At 41.4% G+C, this 24713-nt stretch overlaps 1 protein-coding gene across 1 annotated transcript in view; it reads right to left on the reverse strand.

Annotated features, from left to right (window-relative positions):
• Positions 1 to 24713, reverse strand: part of plcl1 (phospholipase C like 1 (inactive)) — a 226992-nt gene that overhangs the window by 36912 nt on the left and 165367 nt on the right. The window contains exon 2 of the mRNA XM_033023696.1: positions 1763 to 4234. Coding sequence (XP_032879587.1) covers positions 1763 to 4234 — 2472 coding nt within the window. The remainder of the gene's footprint in view (positions 1 to 1762; positions 4235 to 24713) is intronic.

Genomic DNA, 24713 nt, shown 5'->3' on the forward strand with positions numbered 1-24713 from the left:
TTGCTGCCGGACTCACTTCCAGTACTTTGATTTTTTGGGGGGATTCCTGTCACGGTCTCTTGTATGTCCATATTTCGGTTTCTTAGTTTAGGAGGGTCCTCACACTGGCACCTGGTGGTTAGCATAATGCATGGGACATGCGATCCAGTTTATGAAGTGTACTATCTGTCCAACCAAATATGGAATATCCACATACGGCAAGAACATTGCATTTCTCGGATATGATAACCTTCTATGGATCATGGTTTCCCGAGGCTGTTCTGCCAAAAAAGCAAGATTTCTTTACTCAAATTCCCTTATAATTAAGACCAACATATTATTTGCCTTCTTCATTGCTTGTTGCACCTGGATGTAAATTTTATGGCAATCACATATGGATCCCAATTAGCTCTGAATGCCATTTAAAAATAATCTATTTTCCATCCTTCCTGCCAAAGACAACAATCTAATTTCTCCACATAATAATCTTATCACCCATCTGTTGCTTACTCACTTCAATAAGCCTTAAAAAAATCCTAGCATCCTCCTAGCAGTTTATTTTCTCATCCAGCTTTTTATATCATCAAACACAGATGAATTATGTTGCATTTTTGTGTTATTAATACAAATTTGAAACAGTATTGACCTCCACATTCATTTATACTATTTTAAAATGCTTGATCTACAAATACAAAATATGTTGCTCTAAGTAATTGGTATCAATTATTGCATATTTTATTAACCAGTTATTAACCAGTTTCAATTCAGATTCAGATATATGTAATTATACTTTTTAGATTTTCCCTTTTCCCGACTTCAAACTAAGATTCCTGAACATATTAAAACCATATTGTGTTAAACTAAGTATCAGTCACTTCACCTCCAGAGTAAATTATTCACTAAGAAAAATCTCATTTTTCTGATACAATAGCATATTTTATATGCATCAATGCTGTATAATGAAAGACAGAAATACAATTTCTCAACACTTTTCTACCGTAACTGTGTAATTAGCGGAGCTTAGGCACCATCACAACAGCATTAACAAACAATGTTTAGAGATATTAGAGATACAATGCACATGTTCAGAGGGCGATAAGCTTTGGGAACATCTTAAAGAATCAGGACAGTTTAGGGAGATAATTCTGGACTTTATAGCCTTCTCAGTTGAAAGTACTGCCACCAACAGTGAAACAATTTAAATTGAACTGACTCAAGATCTCATATCTGGAAGAGCAGAGACACCTTATAGAGTATAGAACTGGAAGAGTTTATAGGTAAAGAAGACAAGTGCATAAATGCATGCAACCGGGACCAATTTGTTCAAATGTGAGATTATTGCCTGTATTCATCTTGGAATTGCATCCTTCATACAATAGCAGATACTTAGATATAGATGACACAGTGTTATGGGGAGTTGCGATCCTCAAAAAGGGTATCATTTGTGATTTTCTGCCACAAAATGCTGTATCATTTAGCAAGTTGAAAAAAAAAACTTTCTCTTCCCCATATAAATTCCACGAGTGAATTTTATTTTGTAACTCACATTTTGAGTGGTGATTTGTGAATTCTGTATAGGCAAATCTTTATAACCCAAATAGTTGTATCACGGGGACGCCAGAGTTGGAAAGAAGGGGCAGTGAGGTGGGGAAATGAATTGTCACCCTTGTTTAGCTCATGTGAATATGTATTTAATTTCAATAAAATGCATTAGAGGCTTAATGCAATATGATCCTGAAGTAATTCTAAAGATTAAAAAGTAATTTCATAATCAAATTATTACCTGAACATTTTCTCTGATAATTGCAGCTTCTCGCAATGGATGGCCTGCAACTTTGAATGTATCATCAACAACTTTGATCCCAATAGACCTTAACATTGTGTATTTTATTGTGTTCTTCCCTTTCTTGACTGAATGGCCTCTTCTGTGAGCCTTTCCGCCACCTCTTCGATCAGTTATGGCAACATGAACAAAAAGAGTAGCTAGTTCAATTTCTTCCCCAGTGTCTGTGCACAGAGGAACATGTCGATATCCAGTCTGCAGACACTCAAATGGGATACAGTACTGGCCAATAAATTCATCACCAATGTAGTCATCATCTAGAGCAATAAATCGTACCATTGCAAGCTCAGGCAGATTGATTTCAAATTCCAAGCTTTCATCAAATAGAGGGTTCTCTCCATTTTGATGAATAGTCCTGGTTCTCATTTCTGCACAGTCCACAGGAATCCCGTGAATTTCCACAAAAACATATGGATCTACAACATCTCCTTTCGTGCCAGAACCTCTAGGCTTTGGGAAGTTCTGACCACTGATTAGCTTTATGTGCAGAACCTGAGGTGAGATTCCAGGAAAAACTCCCTCAGTGTAGGCACTGAAATATGACAGCTCCTCTCGCATAATGGCAGGACGTAGAATATAACCACAGCAGCCGTTCTGACGAAACCATCCAATGTTAAGGGCAGTCGTTGGGCCTGGGATCTGGCAGTTGATGGCCACCAACTGGCAGCCACAATTCCAGAATTCTTGTGGATGCAAATTGCTCGAATCTATACCCATGAGAGCAGGGAAAACACGAGACAGAAATCTTTTATTGTGGTTCACAAAGTCTCCTGGGAAATCATTTGCTAATATCCTTGCCTTGGCTTCACTGAAATTGCATACTTCCCAATATTTCTGGTTCTTCATTGAATACTGAAAATCTACGAACTGCACAGAATGGCACAGAGTGACCAAATCAGAGAGTTCCCTACACATTCGAATAGTTCGCTTGGGAACAAAAAACGTATCAGTCAACCTTCTAGAAACTTCCGCTTCTTCATCTTCGTCCGTCACGTCACCTTCTGATAAATCATTGGCAGATGCTAGTTTTTTTCCCTTCAAAATAATTTTTTTCTTCAGTTTCTCTGGTGTAGGGAGGTACCCTTCTGCTAAATTTGGCTGCTGTGTATATAATTTAGCTCCAAAGATTTTTTTCATTTTTTGAGTCATCACTTTTTGTTGTTCTATGGAGCAGTGATTTCGCAAAGACACAATCACAGGGTACTCTGAAGCCACAAAGGCATATTTATTAATCACTTCAATGACATTACTGAAAGTGATTGGTGAGGTCACGTTGTTGCGTTTACTGACTAGTGGCTCATTATTTGGACCATTATACACATCAATCTCAACACTTCTGCAACCTAATTTCAAGGCCTTAACATATCCCTGCACATCAGATGAACTTTTAGAATCATTTTGTTTCAGGTAGGTATTGTAAGATGCATTGATATAATAATGGGATAATGGCTGATTCATATCCTGGCAGACTTTATTGTGTTCTGGATCAAATATGTTGCATTCTTCTGATAACAGATATCGTGTAAAGCCATCAATACTAAGATAACTCTGCAGCTGACCGTGTTCCGAAGGTTCGTATTTCTTTATGAGATCGAGGCATATTTCTTTTGTTGTATGTATCATTCCTTGTTCAGCTTCTAAAAATAACATTAAATCTTTGGTATCTAGATATTCTTTATTACTGGATATTTGCACAAGTAAGAAATATACCTCAGGTCTTGTGCATAGATTACTGTAGACATCAGAAAATTCCTCCTTTGTTACCCTAGTAGTTAACTTTCCTTTCTCTTTCTGTACCTCTCTAAACTTAAGTCTGATTCTTGACTCCTTCAAACCTTGATTGAGGTTCTTTATCACTTTCACTGCTGTGTCTTCTAACATAATTCCATTGCCATCTATATCAGCTTCGTAAAACACCGAATCGAGCCACTTAGTCCTTGGCGAATGCTGGTCACCCTCTATCAAATACAGAGCCTGCTTACCGTGTAAAGCAATATAACGTAGGCCTGTGACCCAAATGTTAGCGACATCTGCAGAAGAGGCTACGAGGTCCAAAGACTCATAATTATCCCCATATATTAACGAGAAGGAGCAGTCTTCGCAGATCTGATCCACAACTGCACAACTTCTGAAAGTCTCTGTGTTTTTTCCGATTCGAACCTCTTTAAAGGAAGAAACCTCAAGTTTAGCCTTGTCAGGGTCCTTTTTGGAAGGTTCCCAACGTAAAGCCAGAAGGTCAAGGTCTAAAGTAAAGAAGCGATTGTATATTCGAGTATTTGAACGCACTTTCTTCAGTTCACAGCCAGCCTGCATGAAGCTAATGCAATCACTGGCACTGTTAATTTTCCTTTCAGAAGGCATGCTACTGAATGATACCGTTTTCTTCTGTTCATGTCTCTGTCTTGAGGAATCCTATAGTACAAAGACAAAACAAACAATAAGAACAATCATCACATTTCCATATTACAGAAATTCAATCTATTTGGTTTTCTATTCATTCTCTCTCCATCGATCAAGAACACAATTCATGGGAGAAAATAAAAAAGGCATCCCCAACAGTACAGTATGCTCTCAAGTGTATCACCCTGATTTTTTAGTATGGGAATAACAAAATAAATATTTACAGCCTCTGGAGCAGACGAAGTCTGGCAGTCTTCAGTGTATATAAAGGAAAGTGAAGAGTTTACTTCACTGATTTGCGTTGATTAAATTTTCCTGAGATTATGGGGATAATCTTCAAAGCAATGCCACATGTCAGAAATTACTGAAAATAGTTGGCATCCAGGTTTCCATGCATTTAATGACATTATCGGTTTGGCAGCACCAAAATTAAAAAATGGCTTTTTATATGCTAGCTTATAATTTGAATAAACATAGGATTGTACGCATTAATGCCTACTCGTTTTTGCTGCCTGAAAAATAAACGTCCATTTGGTCTGCAACAGAAGACCAACTTTAGATCCAAATTAGGATGATCCCTTGCATCTTTTGATCAGATTATAAATAGGACCTTATCAGAAGCCTTGCAAACCTTGCAAAATCCATCTTGATTCCATCAAAGGCACTACTTTCACCAATGTTCTCATTAATTTCTCAAAAATGAGCAAAGATTGTGAAACAAGATCTTCCTTCAACAAAATCTATACTGATTGTATTTAATTAATCTAAAAATGATTACAGCTGCCTCTTAGAATTTTCCGATCACTGGTTAGATTAACCATGTCAGGGATGCGACTATCTAGTTAGAAACTATGCATCTGGTCCAAAGAACCAAAGGAAATGGTGTCTTGGAAGACATATCTACGATTTGAACACATGGATATTTTGACATCTAAAAACATTCAAGAACTGTTGAAATTAAATTATATAATTAAAAAGTGTTAGAACTTAAAAAAATAAAAACGCCTAAGAACATTTTTAAGCATTTAGAACTCAATTATTTATTTGTGTTGGAATCTCTATTTTGGTTGTATTGAAATGCTAGTTCTCTGGACCAGGCTTGATCCACTGTCAGGTCATAACCTCTCCATAAACTAAAGCATTTGCTCACACTGCTACAAAGTGGCAGTGAAAGTCCAGATAACCACATGTGAATGAAATACATCCATTTTCCTCTGTAGAGAAAGATTCTGTATGGCATCCAGAAACAGACATAATTTACACCTCTAGTACTTTAAGTTAGGTTCTTCACTGGAACTAATCTGATCATCTGGACATTCCCTCACTAAATGAAAGAATATCAGAGGTTAATACACTTTTTCTCTACATTGTTTCTAATGGTATGAGCTTTATCGATGAGCTACACTAAACAGGAGTTTCTCCAGCAATTTTGTCTACTAGGTTGGATGATCGTTTTGCTGATAAAGAGGTATACTATTTTCTTTCTGCAACTGTGAATACTGATATATTCTGGCAGCCCTGATTTTAGCATGGTATAACCCATGAACACACAGGAGGTATTTTGAAACATATTATTTTATATTCAGCAGAATACATTCAAATCAACTGTACTCTGAAAGCTCAAAAGAATTTGGAGCAGATACATGACAGCTTTATATCTATTTTGCTTCAAGATCAACTCACATTTTACCAATTTTTCCAAACAATGAATATAATTGAGACTGATTTTGTACCACACCATGGTAAATTATATTAAACTTTCAATCTTCAGATGTCCTGGTTCAAGCTAAAACTAAAGACAAATAATAACCTCCTCACACATTCCCCTGCAAGTATCTCTGTCACTCCTTTAAAGTATGCCCCTTCTTTTTGAACAAGCTCTTAAACATCGCATCTGAATCAGTTTCCATCTGATTACACTCCTTGAGGATGTTCATCTACGTGTTCAATTAATAATACAACGATATTGGGGACAATTCTATTGAACCAGTCAAAGCAATTTGGGGGGGGGGGGGGTTAGAAATAGTCAGTGAGGTAAACAAACATAATTGTTGAGTGGCAAATGACAATAGTGCTACCTTCCCAATATTTAACTGAAGGAAATAATGGGTTATCGGGGCTGTATGTTGTGACAGACAGCCTGACACCTTGCATGTCATTTTAATATTGCACTTATCCCATGGATAATTATATATGGATATTCCGGATTATTAAATTAAGGTTTGTCAACTAATTACAAATCAGGCTAATTACAAATCAATAACATTAGCCAACTCCGAAACACTGATCCAAACACCATGGACAACTGGCCTCAGTTCCCTGCTCACATCTCGGCAGTGCTCTCTGTCTGAACCAGGGGCCGCGGAGCGTTCTTGAAAGTGGGGAGGGTGAGCGATCGCTGATCACGGGCCTTGGGGGTACCTGGCGAGGGAGTGGAGCGGCCGAGTGGGGGGAGGGTGTGTGAGGGGGGTGTCCTCCCTCCCACGGTAGGGACCTTTTGAAATTTGATGAATTAAAATCATGTTTTAGTGCATTGTAGAAGTATGATTTCAATGTTTTTTGTTTGAAGTATTTTTAAGGTAACTATTTAAGGGGTAACTTTTTCCACACAAAGGGTGGTGGGTGTATGGAACAATCTGCCAGAGGAGGTAGTTGAGGCAGGGACTATTCCAACATTTAAGAAACAGTTAGACTGATACATGGATAGGACAGGTTTGGAGGTATGGACCAAAAGCAGATAGTGTAGCTGGGACATGTTGGCGGGTGTGGGCAAGTTACGCCGAAGGGCCTGTTTTCACACTGTATCACTCTATAACTACATTATACCTCCACCAAGCATGAATGCTTCAAAATCAAGTGGTCGAGTTTTATTGCCATATACTCAAGCATAGAAACATAGAAAATAGGTGCAGGAATAGGTCATTCGGCCCTTCGAGCCAGCACTGCCATTCAATATGATCATGGCTGTTCATCTAAAATCAGTACCTCTTTCCTGTTTTCTCCCCATATCCCTTGATTTTGCTAGCCCTAACAGCTAAATGTAACTCTCTCTTGAAAACATCCAGTGAATTGGCCTCCACTGCCTTCTGTGGCAGAGAATTCCACAGATTCACAACTCTCTGGGTGAAGAAAGTTTGTCCTAACTGGCCTACCCTTTATTCTTAAACTGTGACCCATGGTTCTGAACTTCCTCAACATCGGGAACATTTTTCCTGCAATTACAGTATGTGAAATTCTAGCAGGCAAGCAGGATGCTTTCTCCAACCACCCCCATTTGAAGGCCACTATCTTCCCCCGTTTCTACCCAGTGCTTGGTACTTACTTCGAGCAGCTACTGGTTGTCCTCCATGATGCACCGAGCCGCAGCCTGACCCATGGCCGTCACCTGGGCCAATTCGGCACAGAGACTCTCATGGCAGCGGCGCAATGCTTCCTATGCCTCCGACTGCCCGGGACTCTTGCACTGAGGCTGCTCCATGGCCGGAGCTGCAGCGAGCGACTCGCCAGCCCCGCAAACACTCGCCAGCCCCGGATCCCCATCCACATCTGTCCCTGCCGCTGCTTCTGCTTCCACCCCTCCCTCAGCCCTGACTCTCCAACACCCGCGGCCCATGCAGTTGATATGAGTTTTGAAATTTTCGTTGATCACAGAATTTCTCAAGACAGAGCGTGAGAAATTTGTGATCAGCGTGAGAGCGTGAGAATTTGGTGAAATGCATGGGTCTCATGCTCAATGCGTGAGAGTTTGCAACCCTGCCTTCCTCAGATTGAGACTGAGTTACTCCAGCATTTGCAGTTCTTTCCTACACATGGATTGAACCATAGGTGGTCTATAGTAGGAACACAACAATTACCACTTCACACACAGTGATGGCATTAATCACTGCCTTGTCAAACATAGTACAAAATTAGTACAGTAGTATGTTGCACGGAGAATTTGTTTTAGCTCAAGAAACCAGCAGACCCAACCCATGACCAGACATATACTTTATTAATGTGAAATTTTCATTTCCCACAGACTTCGAGCTTCATAAAGAAAGGCTGCCAAGTTAATGTCAACAGAATTGCATGCAGGATCACAAGCAAAACTGCCAAAGCTCATTCGTTCACAATATTAACTGTAAACAGCCAACATATTCCGCAAGAAGCAAACAAATTCAGTCCGTGGAGAGATTTAAAAAAGTTTAGATATTTTTCTTTCAATTTGTACCGGCAGTATTATCTAATTTCATTCTAAATTTCCAGCAGTTTTTTCTTCATAAAGACTTAATAAAGGTGATGGGTACACAGTGATGGTGGTAGGTACACATAAAAGAAACCTCAAAATAGCTATCCAGAGCAAGCTTGTGTCACATACATCAATATGAAAGCTGATTTAATTAAAAGTTAACATTTCAGGGCTATGCTTTCAATCTATATGATTTCTCTTCGCTAAACCAGTAATGTAAAAATAATCTTTAAACTAAATAATTTGTCAAATAAACTAAAGATTAAAGGCATTTCCATAGATCCAGAGTTATTCTGTTTATTGGTCACCAAACCACATTAAATCCCCATCTGTAACTGGTTGTATAGATACCAAGTGCCAACATCGGGTACTTAAGCTGCTGCACCGGCCTATGCATTATTAATTCAACACATTTTCCACGTGATTTGGCAAAAGAGTGTGCGAATGTGTGTGAATCACATATATACAGGGCTATAGTGGGGCTAGGGAGTGGGGACTAGCAGGACTACTCCTGCATGAAGTCAACATGGACTCAACAAGCTAAATAGATTTTTACGTGCTGCAACCTTCCTATCATTCCATTATCAAGAATAAATGTTTCTGTTGTGCTGTCAGGAGCAAGGGGTAATTTTTCCACTAAAATGTACTTTATTCATAAAAAATTGCAGATTTGTAATTCAATGCACTCAAAAGATTGTTATTCCAAATGTCAGCTGATAAAAGATCCCATATTTCTTCTTATCCATCTTTTCTGCCTACGATACACACTTCTACATTTGTAATGCATTTCCAGAGCACACTTGTGTCACATACATAAATATGAAAGCTGATTTAAATAAAAGTTAACATTTCAGGGCTATGCTTTCAATCTATATGGGCATGCATTACACAATCCCACTATTCCTTCACACTACTTTTAATAGCCTATCGTTTAATATATGTTACTTTGCCTTGTTTGCCCTCTACAAGTACTCTATTTCAAACTTCTCTAGACTGAATTTCATTTGCCAGTTGTCTACCTATCTGATCAGTTCATTTATATCTACCTACACCTAGAATTTGTTCCACAAGAACATACGAACTAAGGGCAGGAAAAGAATCAACCAGCCACTCAAGTCTGCTCTGTCAAGTCTTAGCCAACCAAGACCTCAATGGCAATTTAGCGTTCTCTTCACATACCAATTTACTCTCTTATAGTTCAAATGTTTCCTTATCACCAGCCACATGGCATTTTCTGTATCATCTGTAACTTTCTTAATCATGCTTCCTGTGTATAAATCTAAATCTAAATCACTGAAATACATCAGCAGAAGCAAGAAACCTGTTCCAGGTTCAACAGTGCCCCACTGAAAACAGACCTCCTGTCACAATAATATTCATTAACACTACCCTCTGTTTCTCACCACCAAGTCAATGTTGTATCCAAATTACCACTTATTGCCTGTTCCCATGACTAATCTGTCATGTGAAATTATTACATGTGTCAGGCAGCACTTCCTTTACTAAATCCATGCTCACAGTTCTTGAGTAATCTTACCTTTCACGATTAATATTCTGCCTTAGTAGTTTTTCAATAATGTTCTTATTGTTAGAAATAAGTTGACAGGCCTATAATTATTTCCTCCATCCCCTTCGCTCTTATTAAACAGGCTACTACATTAACATTAACTAAGTAGTTCAACTCTGTGCTTGTAGCAAGATAGGAATGCCAATTAATGATCAGAGCCTTTCTTGCCTCTTTAATCAACCTGGGATACATTTAACTGCAGGGCTGCCACATTGGGTGAGAATTAGGAGTGCATTCAATTTACAATTGCAATTTACAAATACAATTTCTCATGAGTAAAATTATACTCGCTCAGTTGTATAAGTATTCTGTTACCATTTCCTTCATTTTCCTAACAAACTGTCCTGAAGTTATTTTCACCCCCAATATTTTCATTATTTTGCTGTCTTCCTCTCAGCTGGGACTTTTCCAAAATGCAAAGTCCAATAACTATATATTTAAGCAATATTATTCTATTAAATGTGATCTTGAGAGTACATAATATTTTCTGTGGTATTCATAACACAACAATGACAAAAAGATCTTTGTTTTGATTGCACCTACCAACAAGCATACATTATTATATTACAGTTAATATGTACCGAGGGCAAATTTTTGTTCAAATGTTCCCCATTCCCAATTACTTTTACATTGAAGTGATTGAAATCCAAGTGAAGTTCAAATGGCATCAGAAAAATAAAACCTCCGGAATGGATGATATTCATTACATGGTAGGTTGGAGTCAGTATCAGCACAATTACTATATTAAATTTTCAATCTTCAGATGTCCTGGTTCAAGCTAAAACTAAAGACAAATAATAACCTCCTCACGCATTCCCCTGCAAGAATCTCTGTCACTCTTTTAAAATATGCCCCTTCTTTGAACAAGCTCTTAAACATCGTATCTGAATCAGTTTCCATCTGATTACACTCCTTGAGGATGTTCATCTACGTGTTCAATTAATAAAACAACGAGATTGGGGACATTTCTATTCAACCTGTCAAAGGAATTTGGGGGGGTGGGGGGTTAGAAATAGTCAGTGAGGTAAACAAACATAATAGTTGAGTGGCAAATGACAATAGTGCTACTTTCCCAATATTTAACTGAAGGAAATGAGTTATCGGGGCTATATGTTGTGACAGACAGCCTGACACCTTGCATGTCATTTTAATATTACACTTATCCCATCCCCCTGGATATTCCAGAATAATAAATGAAGGTTTTGTCAACTAATTACAAATCAGGCTAATTACAAATCAATAACATTAGCCAACTCCGAAACACAAAGCGCTGAGCATTGGGATCCACACACCACGGACAACTGGCTTCAGTTCCCCGCTCACATCTGGCAGAGCTCTCTGTCTGAACCAGGGGCCACGGAGTGTTTTTGAAAGCGGAGGAGGCTGAGCGATCACTGATCACTGGCCTTGGGGGTATCCAGCGAGGGAGTGGAGCGACCGAGTAGGGGGAGGGTGTGGGAGGGACTTTTTGAAATTTAATGTATTAAAATCATGTTTTAGTGCATTGTAGAAGTATGATTTCAATGTTTTTTGTTTGAAGTATTTTTAAGGGGTAACTTTTTCCACACAAAGGATGGTGAGTATATGGAACAAGCTTCCAGAGGAGGTAGTTGAGGCAGGGACTATCCCAACATTTAACAGACTGATACATGAATAGGACAGGTTTGGAGGGATACGGATCAAAAGCAGGTAGTGTAGCTGGGACATGTTGGTGGGTGTGGGCAAGTTTCGCCGAAGGGCCTGTGTTCACACTGTATCATTCTATGACTACATTATACCTCCACCATGCATGAATGCTTAAAAATCTAGTGGTTGAGTTTTATTGCCATATACTCAAGCATAGAAAATGGGTGCAGGAATAGGCCATTCGGCCCTTTGAGCCAGCACTGCCATTCAATATGATCATGGCTGTTCATCTAAAATCAGTACCTCTTTCCTGTTTTTTCTCCGTATCCCTTGATTTCGCTAGCCCCAAGAGCTAAATGTAATACTCTCTTAAAAACATACAGTGAATTGGCCTCCACTGCCTCCTGTGGCAGAGAATTCCAGATTCTCTGCGTGAAGAAAGTTTGTCCTAACTGGCCTACCCTTTATTCTTAAATTGTGACCCATGGTTCTGAACTCCCCCAACATTTTCCCTGCAATTACAGTATGTGAAAATCTAACAGGCAAGCAGGATGCTTTCTCCAACCACCCCCATTTGAAGGCCACTATCTCCCAACGTTTCTAACCAGTGCCTGATACCTAATTCCAGCAGCCACTGGTTGTCCTCCAGGATGCACCGAGCCGCAGCCAGATCCATGCTGGTCACCTGGGCCAATTTGGCACAGAGACTCTCACGGCAGCGGTGCAACGCATCCGACGCCTCTGACGGCTCGGGACTCTTGCACTGTTGATGATCTATGGCTGGAGCTGCAGCGAGCGACTCGCCATCCCGGCAAACACTCGCCAGTCCGGCATACACTCAACAGCCCCGGCTCCCCGTCCGCATCTGTCCCTGCCGCTGCTTCTGCTTCCATCCCTCCCTCAGCTCCGGCTCTCCAACACCCATGGACCATGAAATTGATATGAGTTTTGAAATTTTCGGTGATCACCGAATTCCTCACGACAGAGCATGAGAAATTTGTGATCAGCGTGAGAGCGTGAGAATTTGGAAAAATGCGTGATTCTCACGCTCAATGCGTGAGAGTTGGCAGCCCTGTAACTGGGTCCTTGTCATATATTTTCTTTCAAAGTGTAAAATCAGGATACTTATCTCTCACTGGGCTTATCCAATCTGATATTTCAAATTCTTCCTTCACAACAATATCAGCATCAAGTCAAGTCAAATCAAGCTTATTGGCGGCATGCACAAGTACGATGGTTACAAGTACAAGGAAAATCTTGCTCGCAGCAGCATCACAGGCACACGCTCGGACAACACATAAAAATATAAATTAAACATAAATTACACATAACATTTCTAAATGAACACTCTGGAAAACATCACTCATTAAAAACACTGTCACACACTGGTTAACTTTTTTGGTTTCTCACAAAACTTAAATGATTCTGTTGTACCTGTACAAGATAGCTGTGTTTTGTTTGTTTTTACTTGCCAGTATGTTTTCCTGCCTTCTGTTTTTTTTACATAAATTTTACTTTCATCCAGTGTGTTCTATACTGTTAGTTTATTTTTTTACAACAGTGAGCATTTGGGATGTTTCTCCTTTTTCCCTGCTCCTACCTAATATGCCGTTTATCAAGTCAAGTCAAGTCAAGTCAAGTCAAGAGAGTTTATTGTCATGTGTCCCAGATAGGACAATGAAATTCTTGCTTGCTGCAGCACAACAGAATATTTAGGCATAAATACAGATCAGTTCAGATCAGTGTTTCATCTCTGAGGCTCAACATCTGATTCCAGCCCATTTCATTAAACTAACCAAACACCATTTCCAGGAATTTTGTCCTCTCGGCATCCTTTTAATTGCAGCCACAATGAATATGAAGCTCAAATTCAGAAGGTCATAAATTGTAGTAGCAGCAGGGTGGTTGTGGGGGAGCGGGAACCTTCAAAACCTTCATAACGTTTGTACTATTTCACCGATCGGAACAAAACGTATTTGACTTGCAGCAGAGGAGAATAGCGAGTAAGGTGGCGAAAAATCGTAGCGCTATGGGGGATCGTTTTTGCGCAAATTTAATTACAACGCAGCCAGGAAGTGGTCGAGATGAGAGTTAAGGGCCTGCCCCACCAGCATGCGATTGCATGCGTCTAGCGTGACCAAACGGAAGCGGAGATTGCGCTAAGTTCGCGCTAACTTCGCGGTAAGTACGCGCTAAGTACGCGGTAAGTACACGCATAGTTCGTGTGTGACGTAATTTACGTCAAACTCAACAATCAGCTGGACAGGAGGCCGACTGAATTTGGACTTCGCACGGCGTCAGGCGGTGACGTCATCGCGCAACGCCACGCGCTAGACGTACGCCGTCAAGACGCTGCGTATGACATCAAGATGCTGCGTTCGATGTCGAGACGTTGCGTATGCCCGTCGAGACGCTCTGTACCTGCGGGCCGACAGGCCGTTGGCGCGCAGAATTTTCGAACAGTGCAAGATTTTTGGAGCCCCGCGCGATGTCGGGACCAGCCCCGCACAACTCCATACGCCTCCGCGCTTGGAAGTGGGACCGGCCCCGCGAGGCCGTACGCCTCAAGCGACCACGTTTGGTCGCGCTAGACGCATGCTATCGCATGCTAGTGGGACAGGCCCTTTAGAGAGAGAGAGAGAGAAAGATGTCTAGTATCTGCAGTATTTTGTTCTTAAAATACAAGCTATTCTTGAAAAACATGGATAAATAAGTCCAAAGGTATGTAGCAGAGTTTGCTAAAGGTCAATATCGGGACCAATGTGTTTCACAATAATAAATAATGTCTTTAATATCCTTGTAGAATGAGGATTGTGGACAGAGGGAAAGGCTGGAATTTTTTTTCTCAAAAGTAGTGACGTTTGAGGTGATTAAAAAGTTGGAAAATTTGAAAGGTTGATTATCCTAAAGTTCCTGCAGTTCCTTCTTAAACATCTTAAATCTAAAAGTTATTTTTAAAAAACTTAGGGGAAACTTGGAGAAAAAAACCCTGCAAAAAAAAGACGTGGATCTTCATCTGACTATTTTCTAAGGAGAGCAAAAGTCAGGAATTTGGAAATTTCATATACATACAGACGAAACTCAAACCTCTTTTATCATTCTTCAGGATCATGGTGGATCTTATACCTCATCACTGTTTTCTTTCTTATCCTCATATCCCTTGATTCATCTATTATCCAGAAATCTATCCATCTATCCATTTAATTTATTTAATTCTACATCTTTAATTTCTCATGTAATCTGTGGTTGGGCCACTTTTCTTGTTGCCATTGTGCCTTATGTATTTGCATAAAATTAGCATTTTCCCAATAAATGCTAGACATTTCTGGCTATCGGTGACTAGTGGGGTTCCGCATGGGTTGGCGTTGGATCCGCTGTTTTTTTATGCTGTACGTCATGATTTGGATGATGGAAATGATGGTTTTGTGGCCAGATTTGGGGATGATACAAAGATAGGTGGAGGGGCAGGTAGTGTAGAAGGAGTGGCGAGTCTGCAAAAGGACCTGGCCTGGTTGGGAGAGTGGGCAAGGAAGTGGCAGATGGATTACAGCGTAGCAAAGTGTGGAGTCATGCATTTTGGTAGTAGGAACATAGGCATAATAGACTATTGTCTAAATGGGGATAGGATTCAGAAATTGGTGGTTCAAAGGGATTTGGGAGTGCAATTCACTTCTGATGGCAAAGTATTCATAGCTAATTGTCTTTTGGTCTTTGCTTTACCACAGATATGATGATCTTGGAATGATAAAAGTTCTATTGAATAATCTCAAATATCAAAGCTGAAGACTGTTTATACATTTCTCTGCATGGTGGTGAACACAAATGTCAAAAAGATAAAGGCATTAACATTTGGAACAATTGGTTGCTATAAAACATAACACCGTTGTTTGTCAGATTGAACCAACAAAATAAAGCCATAAATGTAACAGATTGTTTTCACTCAGTACATCGTAATTGATTTCAAAGAATTGCTTTGATTTTTTTTTTGCTTTGTCCACTGTATTTGGCAGTAACACTGAGAAAACATTTGATCCAAACAGGCAAACATTTTAATGAAGATAAACACAAAATGCTGGAGCAACTCAGTGGGTCAGGCAGTAACTCTGGAGAAAAGGAATAGAAAGAGAAAAGGAAAAATACTCCTCCCCTCGCCTCTATCTTTCAGTTTGAAGAAGGTTCCAGCCCAAAACGTCACCTATTCTTTTTCTTCAGAAATACTGCTTGACCCGCTGAGTTACTCCAGCATCTTGTGTCTGTCTTCAATTTAAACCAGCATCTGCAGTCCCAATCTAAATATTTTGATGAAATGGAAATATGGCATCAGTATGAATGGCAAGCCATCTGGTCTTCAACAATGATGCTATTCCTTGATTCCAATTCTTTTACACCTACTTGCAAAATAGATATAAACAGCCGTAAGACATAATTGATTGGGTTAACATATGATGAGTGTTTGACGGCTCTGGGCCTATACTCACTGAAGTTAAGAAGGATGAGGGGGAAACCTTGTTGAAACTTATCAAATAGTGAAAGGCCTAGAGAGAGTGGATGTGGAGAGGATGCTTCCATTATTGGGAGATTCTAAGATCAGACGGCACAGCCTCAGAATAAAAGGAGATGTGTGTTTTTACAAAACTGGGTACAAAAAGTGTGACCATACATAAAATTGAAGTTCACAAATAAATTATTTCAACATGATTCAGATTAATCAAAAACCCTCATAGTGGCAGCAGTACATGACGGAGAGATTGTTCATGAAGTTTGAGAAAATTTCATTAATGCACAAAATTTCTTGTTTAACATGCGTTCCTATGCGTTTTTTTTACACTTTATGTTTGGTGTCCACCATAACAACCGTTACATGAAATTTAAAAAGTCATTTTTTTCTGAAGCATGATAGCGGATTTCTTCACTTTTGCTGTTTTTCAACATACTTTCGTTTTCACCATACTTTCTTGCTATAAACATGGAGTGTATGACCAAATGACAGGGCTCTCACTTAACTATCTTTCCCTGTTGCCAGCCGGGCAACCTTGGCAGCATTCTAGGTTGCCAAATGACAGTTTAGGTGGTCATTTAAGACGGCTTGCATAACACGTGCGATAATGTGCTCGGATGAAGTGCGTAGTTACCAGTCGAAATTATGCTCAATGAAGCATTCACATATTATTTCTGCTTGAAATAAAGTCACAAACTAAACATATTCACCAATCGAGACATGATATATACCACAATGACATGCAGCAAAATTATAATACAGTATCTCAACTCTTTTTACCCATTGCAATGAATGCAATTTCTATTATTTCTTTCCACTTCCAAGCAAAAATGGGGTTGGATTATTCAGCGTATGATCAACCTGTGTCAATAAATCCTGGACCATGGTAACATATATGCTTAACCATGCACACTACAGATTGATGCAAGCATGTTTTCTGTGAAGGACCGAAAATTATCATGACATGGCCATAGCAGGGGTCATTATTGCTATTGGTACAGAAACACTCTCGCTTCCCACATAATTTATCCACAACAAAATATACAGGTTGCAAGGACATTTGTAAAGGGATTTTATGATAATAGCTGTTAAAACGACTATACCCATCTGACAAGTTAAACATTACACTAACTAACAAGAGATGGTCAAAGGACATAACTGCAGCAAATGTTCTTTTGGTAATATGTTTAAAGGTGTCAAAATGCCCCATTACCAGACATTCAGATTAGATGTATATGTTGTGAACAGCAATGAAGATACCCAGTTTGTACGCAACAGATTTAAAAAAAATTATTGATAAATGCTGTTTCCATCATTCCCACTTCAGAATTAACATTAAAATTTCAACAGAAATATCTCCTGACCGAATTTGTGAAGTATATGAGCGACTGTAGAAGTAAAACCTGGATAAATTCAACGTATAGTTGTGAATGTTGCTCAGAACTACAGTACTGATACTCCATATTAAGAGCATTAATTTCCTGTTAAAATGAATTCTGTAATAATGTGTCAATGGTAGCAGTGACAATCGGACACTGCGGTTTTAATGTTTCACGTGTTTACAATTTAATTAATCCATCTTTATGGATTAAAGCAAATAATAACATTGGGAATTAAAACACATTTGATTGCATTCCATTATCAAACATAGTCAATGTTCACTCTGAAAACATTTCCAGCACAGTAGGGTCGGGGGGGTGGGGGTAGGGGGATGTGTGAATCAGTGCGGGATGCATAGATGGCCGGGGGGAGGGGGGGATGAGAAGGCAATCGGTGCAGAATGGATGGATTGAGGCAGGGGAATTAGTGTGTGTTGGTTGGAGTAGTTAAAATTGAGAAGAGAGAGCGCGGGGGATGTCAGTGGGGTTGAATGGGGAGATCAGTACGGGATGGACAGGGGGGGATCTGTGCAGGATGGATGGGGGGGATCAGTACAGGATGGATGGGAACAGTACAGGATAAATGGGTGGATCAGTACAGGATGAATGGGGGGAACAGTACAGGATAAATGGGAGTAGACTTCTTCTCTTCTTGCGTATGGCATGCATAGCCTAACGTTGTAAGATAACTTGCTCTGTTTGATCTTCTGTTTGTGCACGCCAGGTTGATTGCATTTGTTGAAACAGGGTGGACCACGTGAAGGTTGCAATCACCCACCCCAAGCAGACAAAAATGCTGGAGAAACTCAGCGGGTGAGGCAGCATCTATGGAGCGAAGGAAATAGGCAACGTTTCGGGTCGAGACCCTTCTTCAGACAGATCTCCTCCATTCTTCTAGAATGGAGATCTGTCTGAAGAAGGGTCTCGATTCTGGGTGGATCATTACAAGATGAATGGGGGATCACTACAGGATGAATGGGCGATCAGTGCAGGATGAATGGAGGTATCAGTACAGGATGAATGAGGGGGTCAGTACAGGATGAATGGGAGATCAGTAAAAGATGAATGGGAAGATCACTACAGGATGGATGGGGGGATCGGTGCAGGATAAATGGAGTGGGTGTCAGTATGGGATAAATGGAGGGGTCAGTACAGGATGAATGGGGGGTACAGTGTGGGATGGATAGGAAGGGGGGTCAGTACAGGACGAATTGGGGGACAAGTGTAGGATAGATGGGGGATGGCAGGAGAATCAATGTGAGGTGGATAGGGAGATCAGTGCAGGATGAATAGGTGGGGAGGGGAGCACAGGGGATAATAATAATAATAATAGATTTTATTTATGGGCGCCTTTCAAGAGTCTCAAGGACACCTTACAAAAATTTAGCAAGTAGAGGAAGAACATGTAAGCGGAATGAAATAAATAGTAGAGACATGACTAGTACACAAATTAAAGACAGAATTCAATTCAAAACACAATATGAGGCAATTCAAGCACAGATGAAAAGGGAGGGGGACATGGGGCTAAGGATAGGCAGAGGTGAAGAGATGGGTCTTGAGGCGGGACTGGAAGATGGTGAGGGACACGGAATTGCGGATCAGTTGGGGGAGGGAGTTCCAGAGCCTGGGAGCTGCCCTGGAGAAGGCTCTGTCCCCAAAACTGCGGAGGTTGGACTTGTGGATGGAGAGGAGACTGGCTGATGTCGATCTGAGGGATCGTGAGGGTTGGTAGGGGGAGAGGAGGTCAGTGAGATATGGGGGGGCCAGATGGTGGAGGGCTTTGTAGGTGAGGATCAGGATTTTGTAGGTGATCCGGTGGGAGATGGGAAGCCAGTGAAGTTGTTTGAGGACTGGAGTGATGTGATGCCAGGATTTGGTGTGGGTGATGAGTCGGGCGGCTGCGTTCTGGACCAGTTGGAGTCGGTTGATGTAGGTGGAGCTGATGCCAAGGAGAAGTGAGTTGCAGTAGTCCAGTCGGGAGGAGATGAAGGCATGGATGAGTCTTTCAGCAGCGGGAGGTGTGAGAGAGGGTCTGAGTTTGGCGATGTTGCGGAGGTGAAAGAAGGAGGTTTTAATGACATGGCAGATGTGAGGCTCAAGGGAGAGGGTGGAATCAAAGATCACGCCAAGGTTGCGGGCCTGGGGAGATGGGGAGACAGTGGTGCCGTCGATGGTGAGAGTGGGGTTATTGATTTTGCTGAGTGTGGATTTGGAGCCTATGAGGAGGAATTCTGTTTTATCGCTGTTGAGTTTGAGGAAGTTACGTTGCATCTAGATGTCAGTGAGGACTGAATAGCGGCGGGAATGGGGATCAGTGTGGGATGGAGGAGGGGTCCCAGGATAAGGGGGTGGAGGGGGGCGTATGAGAGAGAGAGAGAGAGAGAGAGAGAGAGAGAGAGAGAGGGGGGGGGGGGGGAGGTGGGGAGGAAGGAAGGTCAGCGCTCCTCGGACAACACCGGCATCATCGCCTCGCTACCTTGGCCATCCCTGTCCAATGCCAAGTGCCGTCGCCAAAGAGGGAGGCAGTTGGGATCTCATCGCCACCGCCTCCCCTCCTCTGCCAGCCAACAGGAAGGTGCGGGGCCAAGCGGTGCAGGTGCTTCAGACGGCTGAAAACGGGCCTCCCCCTTCCTTCCTCCCTCCCTCCCTCCCTCCTTCCCTCCTTCCAGCCTCAACGTGCAGGAGCAAAGATCTTAGAGCAGAGCTCCGCTATAAGATCTTTGTGCGGGAGGGTTTGTTTTGAAAGCGGTTTTCGCCATTGGCGGAGTGGCACGCAGCATCCGCTATCATGGCGGGCGGGTGCGGGAGGAGGAGGAGGTGGTGCTGCTGTGTGGGGCCCGTCATTCGCTCCAACCCTCCGTCACCCTGCACCTAGTATCTTTACCCCACACTAAGATCTTTGCGGACTACAGCCGTCGCCACCGCCGATACGAAATGTCACTTATTCCTTTTCTCCAGAGATGCTGCCTGACCCGCTGAGTTACTCCAGTTTTTTGTATCTATCTTCGGTATAAACCAGTATCTGCAGTGCCAAGCCGGGCAAAATGATTCGGCATTTAGGTTACCCGGTGGGACTTTCGATGGCCATTGGTACCCGGGCAACCGTTAATTTCAAGCCCTGAATGAGCAATATTCCTGTGATCTACTGAAACGTGCGTTATGCGCGTTACAGTGTCCAAGGGTGGACACCAAAATGAAAGTAGCTCCTGTTTCTTCCAGTATTTCTTTTTTTGTAATTTCTTTCTCATGTTTTGAATAAACTTTGTGGAAGTAATTGTCCATACATAATAAGAGACTGCAGGCACATAATTTGATGGAAATATAGCTACTGCAAAATACTGGTGTTATGCGTGTGATGGTGGACACCAAAAATATTCATTAATATTGGCATGCAGCAGCTTTTACAGAATCTTGATATTAAGGTTAGATTATTCTCATAATTTCATTATCTATTGAGTTCTTCAAACTAGAAAATGTTCAATCGCCTTGGGAAGTTCCTTGGTCTTAATTTACCATTGTGGTGTAACGGTGATTACTCTAAAATAGGGTGGACACCAAGAGTAACCACAGTTACACTCTTTGAAATATGGCCATTCGGACCACAATGCCAAATTCATCAAAAGTTTTGCTTATTACTGTGAAGCATGCATCTCTGCAAAGCAACACAGTTGAAAATATTTTGGATTATAATTAATGCAGAAATTGCCTCTTTATTTAATTGTGTCAAAGCATTACACATTTTAGGTCCTAAAAATTGATATTTTTTGAGATAAACAGGTTGAATCAGGGAATTAATTTAATTTCTAACGCTTTTATCTCTACTATCTCTTGCACATTTGAGTAACAATCCCTGAAAAAATTAACACCATACTACTTGAAACAGTGGAGATATGACATTTTTAATGTTCTGTGTTGAAATCTCTCCAGTATTGTAAACATACACAGGTACATTTAGAAAGAAGATGAGGAGGAATTTCTTTAGCGAGTGGGTGGTGAATCTGTGGTATTCATTGCCACAGGCAGCGGTTGAGGACAAGTCATTGGGCATTTTTAAAGCAGAGATTGTCAGGTTCTTGATAAGTAAGGGTGTCAACGGTTACAGGGAGAATGCAGGAGAATGGGATAGAGTGGGATCAGCCATGTAGACTTGATAGGCTGACTGGCCTAATTCTGCTCCCATGACATGAATTAATGAAGAAAAGCACACATGCCGAGATGGACGTTGTGTGAGCTATGCAAGCTACATTTTCTCATAAACTTTATTACTTCAGATCAATGAGCAATTTGAAGTGTAGATCATCCACTGTCATTGAAAATAATCGAGTCTATGCAGTGTGAGTGACTGTTTCCTCCCTCTCAGATTTCACCCGTTTCATTTCATTTATTGGTCGGTAAAATAAATAACATTTACACAATTAATATTTTCGGCCAAATTTTAAATGCATCCTTTCAATAAATGGCTGAACTAGCAAACAATTAACACAGTAATACATACAGGTTGGATTAAAATGTATTACACTCCCGTTCTTTCACAATAAAGGTGAAAGCCTAAAATTAACTGGTATAGTTACTGACTCTATTTACACTTCACTTGATACATTATCACAGCTCAAATTCTTTCCATAAAATCTAAAGTTGAATCTCCTGAAACTGCAAAATAGGCTTACAGAGAAACAATTTAGCCATCCCAGTTCAATCAGTATAGATAAAAGCAGGACAATTATAACTGTCTTTTTGGTACCCACCCTATTATCCAGAAACACCCACGCAGCACTTCAGATAGTACATTTTCCTCCTCCACATAAGTTGAACTGAAATACACATTACAGCTGAAATTCTGCGTTTCTTTAGGGATTTCTCTCTGATAAATCACATCTACAAAATAGACATCATCCCACGTCCTCATGATCGACTAAGATGTGCATCCAAGTCCAATATTCCGAGATACCTCCTTGTACTTCAATTATTAATCACAAAATGTTTAGCAAGATGGATAGATATCTCACCATTAAAACAAAATACACTATTAGGATCCACTAGATGAGCACAAATTCAAGACAGTTGTCAGGCTGATAGCTGGAGGGGGCACTGAAGCCCAATATTCGAGTAGGTGGGTGCGGAATTATTAACATTGAAAGTGGGAAAGACACTAGCCAGGCATCAGAATGGGCAGATTGATGTGGAGGCACCAGAAGACAACATTTTTATGGTTGTGGGCAATTGAAATCAAAAACACAATGATGGTGGTGGTGAGGGAGGAGATGCAGGGGCAGGATCAGAACGAGCAGATTACTGCGATCAAAGGTTGAGATGAAGATTGGGAGTGGCGTGAGTAAAATCAAAACCAGATCATTATGAAGGGGATTGTGGTTGGAAAGTCGTGGATGGGGGTGGGGCTGGCAGTAGGAACAATTGTAAGTTGTCAGGCTATTAGAAGTTGCTGGGACACCCCCAGAAACAAACTTTTAAGGATCATGGGTGGGGGGAGGGAAGTGTGAAATATCAGCGTTAGAGATATCATAATGCGTGGTTTGGGGCGCAGCCTGGAGATCAGTGTTGGAGAAGTAATTCGGTGGGATAGGGGAGAAGGGTTGAAATGTTCCAGCGATGCAGCAGGGAAGGAGGAGCCATCTTCACGGTAGGAGGAGCCATCTTGGGGAACGGCTGCTAACCAACAGCCGTCCGTTTAATTCGCTTTTTAAAAAAGTTTTGAGTAAGTCCTGTGTTTCGTCCGTTGGAGAAATTGACTTTTTAATGTGGGGGGAAGGGGGCAATTCTACTTCTAGGTCCCTACCTGGTCGGTGAGGCAGCTTTTTCTCCGGGCTGCCAGTCGACCCGTCCTCGTGGCCTACCAGCGGGCTTGGAGCGCCGTTTCCTGGCGGTGACCGCCCAGCACCTCGGCTTCGGTGGCGGCACAGCGCTGGAGCGCTATAGTGGAGCAGAGCGGGCGATGCCTTGCCTGGGTCGCCGCGCTGGATCGACGCGCTGGAGCTCCGGTGAGCTGTGACCGCCAAGATCAACACCTCCGGGCTGCGGGTCTGCGGAGCGGAGCAGGCGGGGCCGACTCTAACATCGGGAGCCTGGGTGCTCCAAACCGGCGCGGCCTTGTCGGCTTCGGAAGCCGCGGTCTCCAGTCAGGAAGCGGCCGTTCCAGGTGGCCCAGCCGCTTAGAGGACTCTCCCGACGCCGGGTCAACACCACCCGGTGAGAACGGCCAGGAACATCGGGCCTCCGTAGAGGCAATTGCGGTGGCCTCAATAGGCCTGACTTTGGGTGAACTGGGGATAGGGACTGGACATTGTGCCTTCCCTCACAGTGGTAACCATTGTGGGGGGATGATTTTTTTTTGTCTGTAAGTAAACCTGTTAGTCTTTGTCCAAGATGGCTGTCGGAAGGGAGAGTGGACGCTGGCGCGCTTTAGCTGCCGCTGCTCTCTCTTCACACTGTGTTTTTGATTTTTTGTTTTTGGACTGAATTCTGTTTTTTATTTGTGTTTCTGTGATGTCTTTATTATTTATTTTATTCTGATTATATGTTTTATTATTCTTGTTAATCTCTGTAAGGTGTCCTTGAGATTTCTGAAAGGCGCCCAAAAATAAAATGTATTATTATTATTATTAACAAGATTGCAGTTTACTTGCAATTAAGCAAGTCTCCCAGGATGGCACTGTTGTTTACTGCTGATGTCCCAGTAATGCTTTAAGGTCAACATGGGCCAAGCTCCCCCCTAATGTCCGAAAAGAAGTGCTGCACAGGAAATGATGTCATCACATGCAACCCATACAGAAATCGCAAGGTGATTACAATAGGAGATGCCGAGTTGAGTTTCCAGTGACATAAAATAACCCAGAAATGATCAACTTTATTTCACATGGGAAAATAACTGATTTTCAATTCTCTTTCAATAAAACTGAAGTGCTACACATTTGAATTTGCAAGTGAGTATTCACTCCACCTCAAATTTCTAACTCCAAGAAAAGTAAATTAATAACTCTCATTTAGTCAATAATTACTATTAAAAATAGACAATAGACAATAGGTGCAGGAGTAGGCCATTCGACCCTTTGAGCCAGCACCGTCATTCACTGTGATCATGGCTAATCATCCCCAATCAGTACCCCGTTCCTACCTTCTCCCCATATCCCCTGACTGGAGAGAAGGCAGGTACAGGATACTGAGTTGGATGATCAGCC

Source organism: Amblyraja radiata, chromosome 7 (assembly GCF_010909765.2).
Source record: "Amblyraja radiata isolate CabotCenter1 chromosome 7, sAmbRad1.1.pri, whole genome shotgun sequence".
NCBI lineage: Eukaryota > Metazoa > Chordata > Chondrichthyes > Rajiformes > Rajidae > Amblyraja > Amblyraja radiata.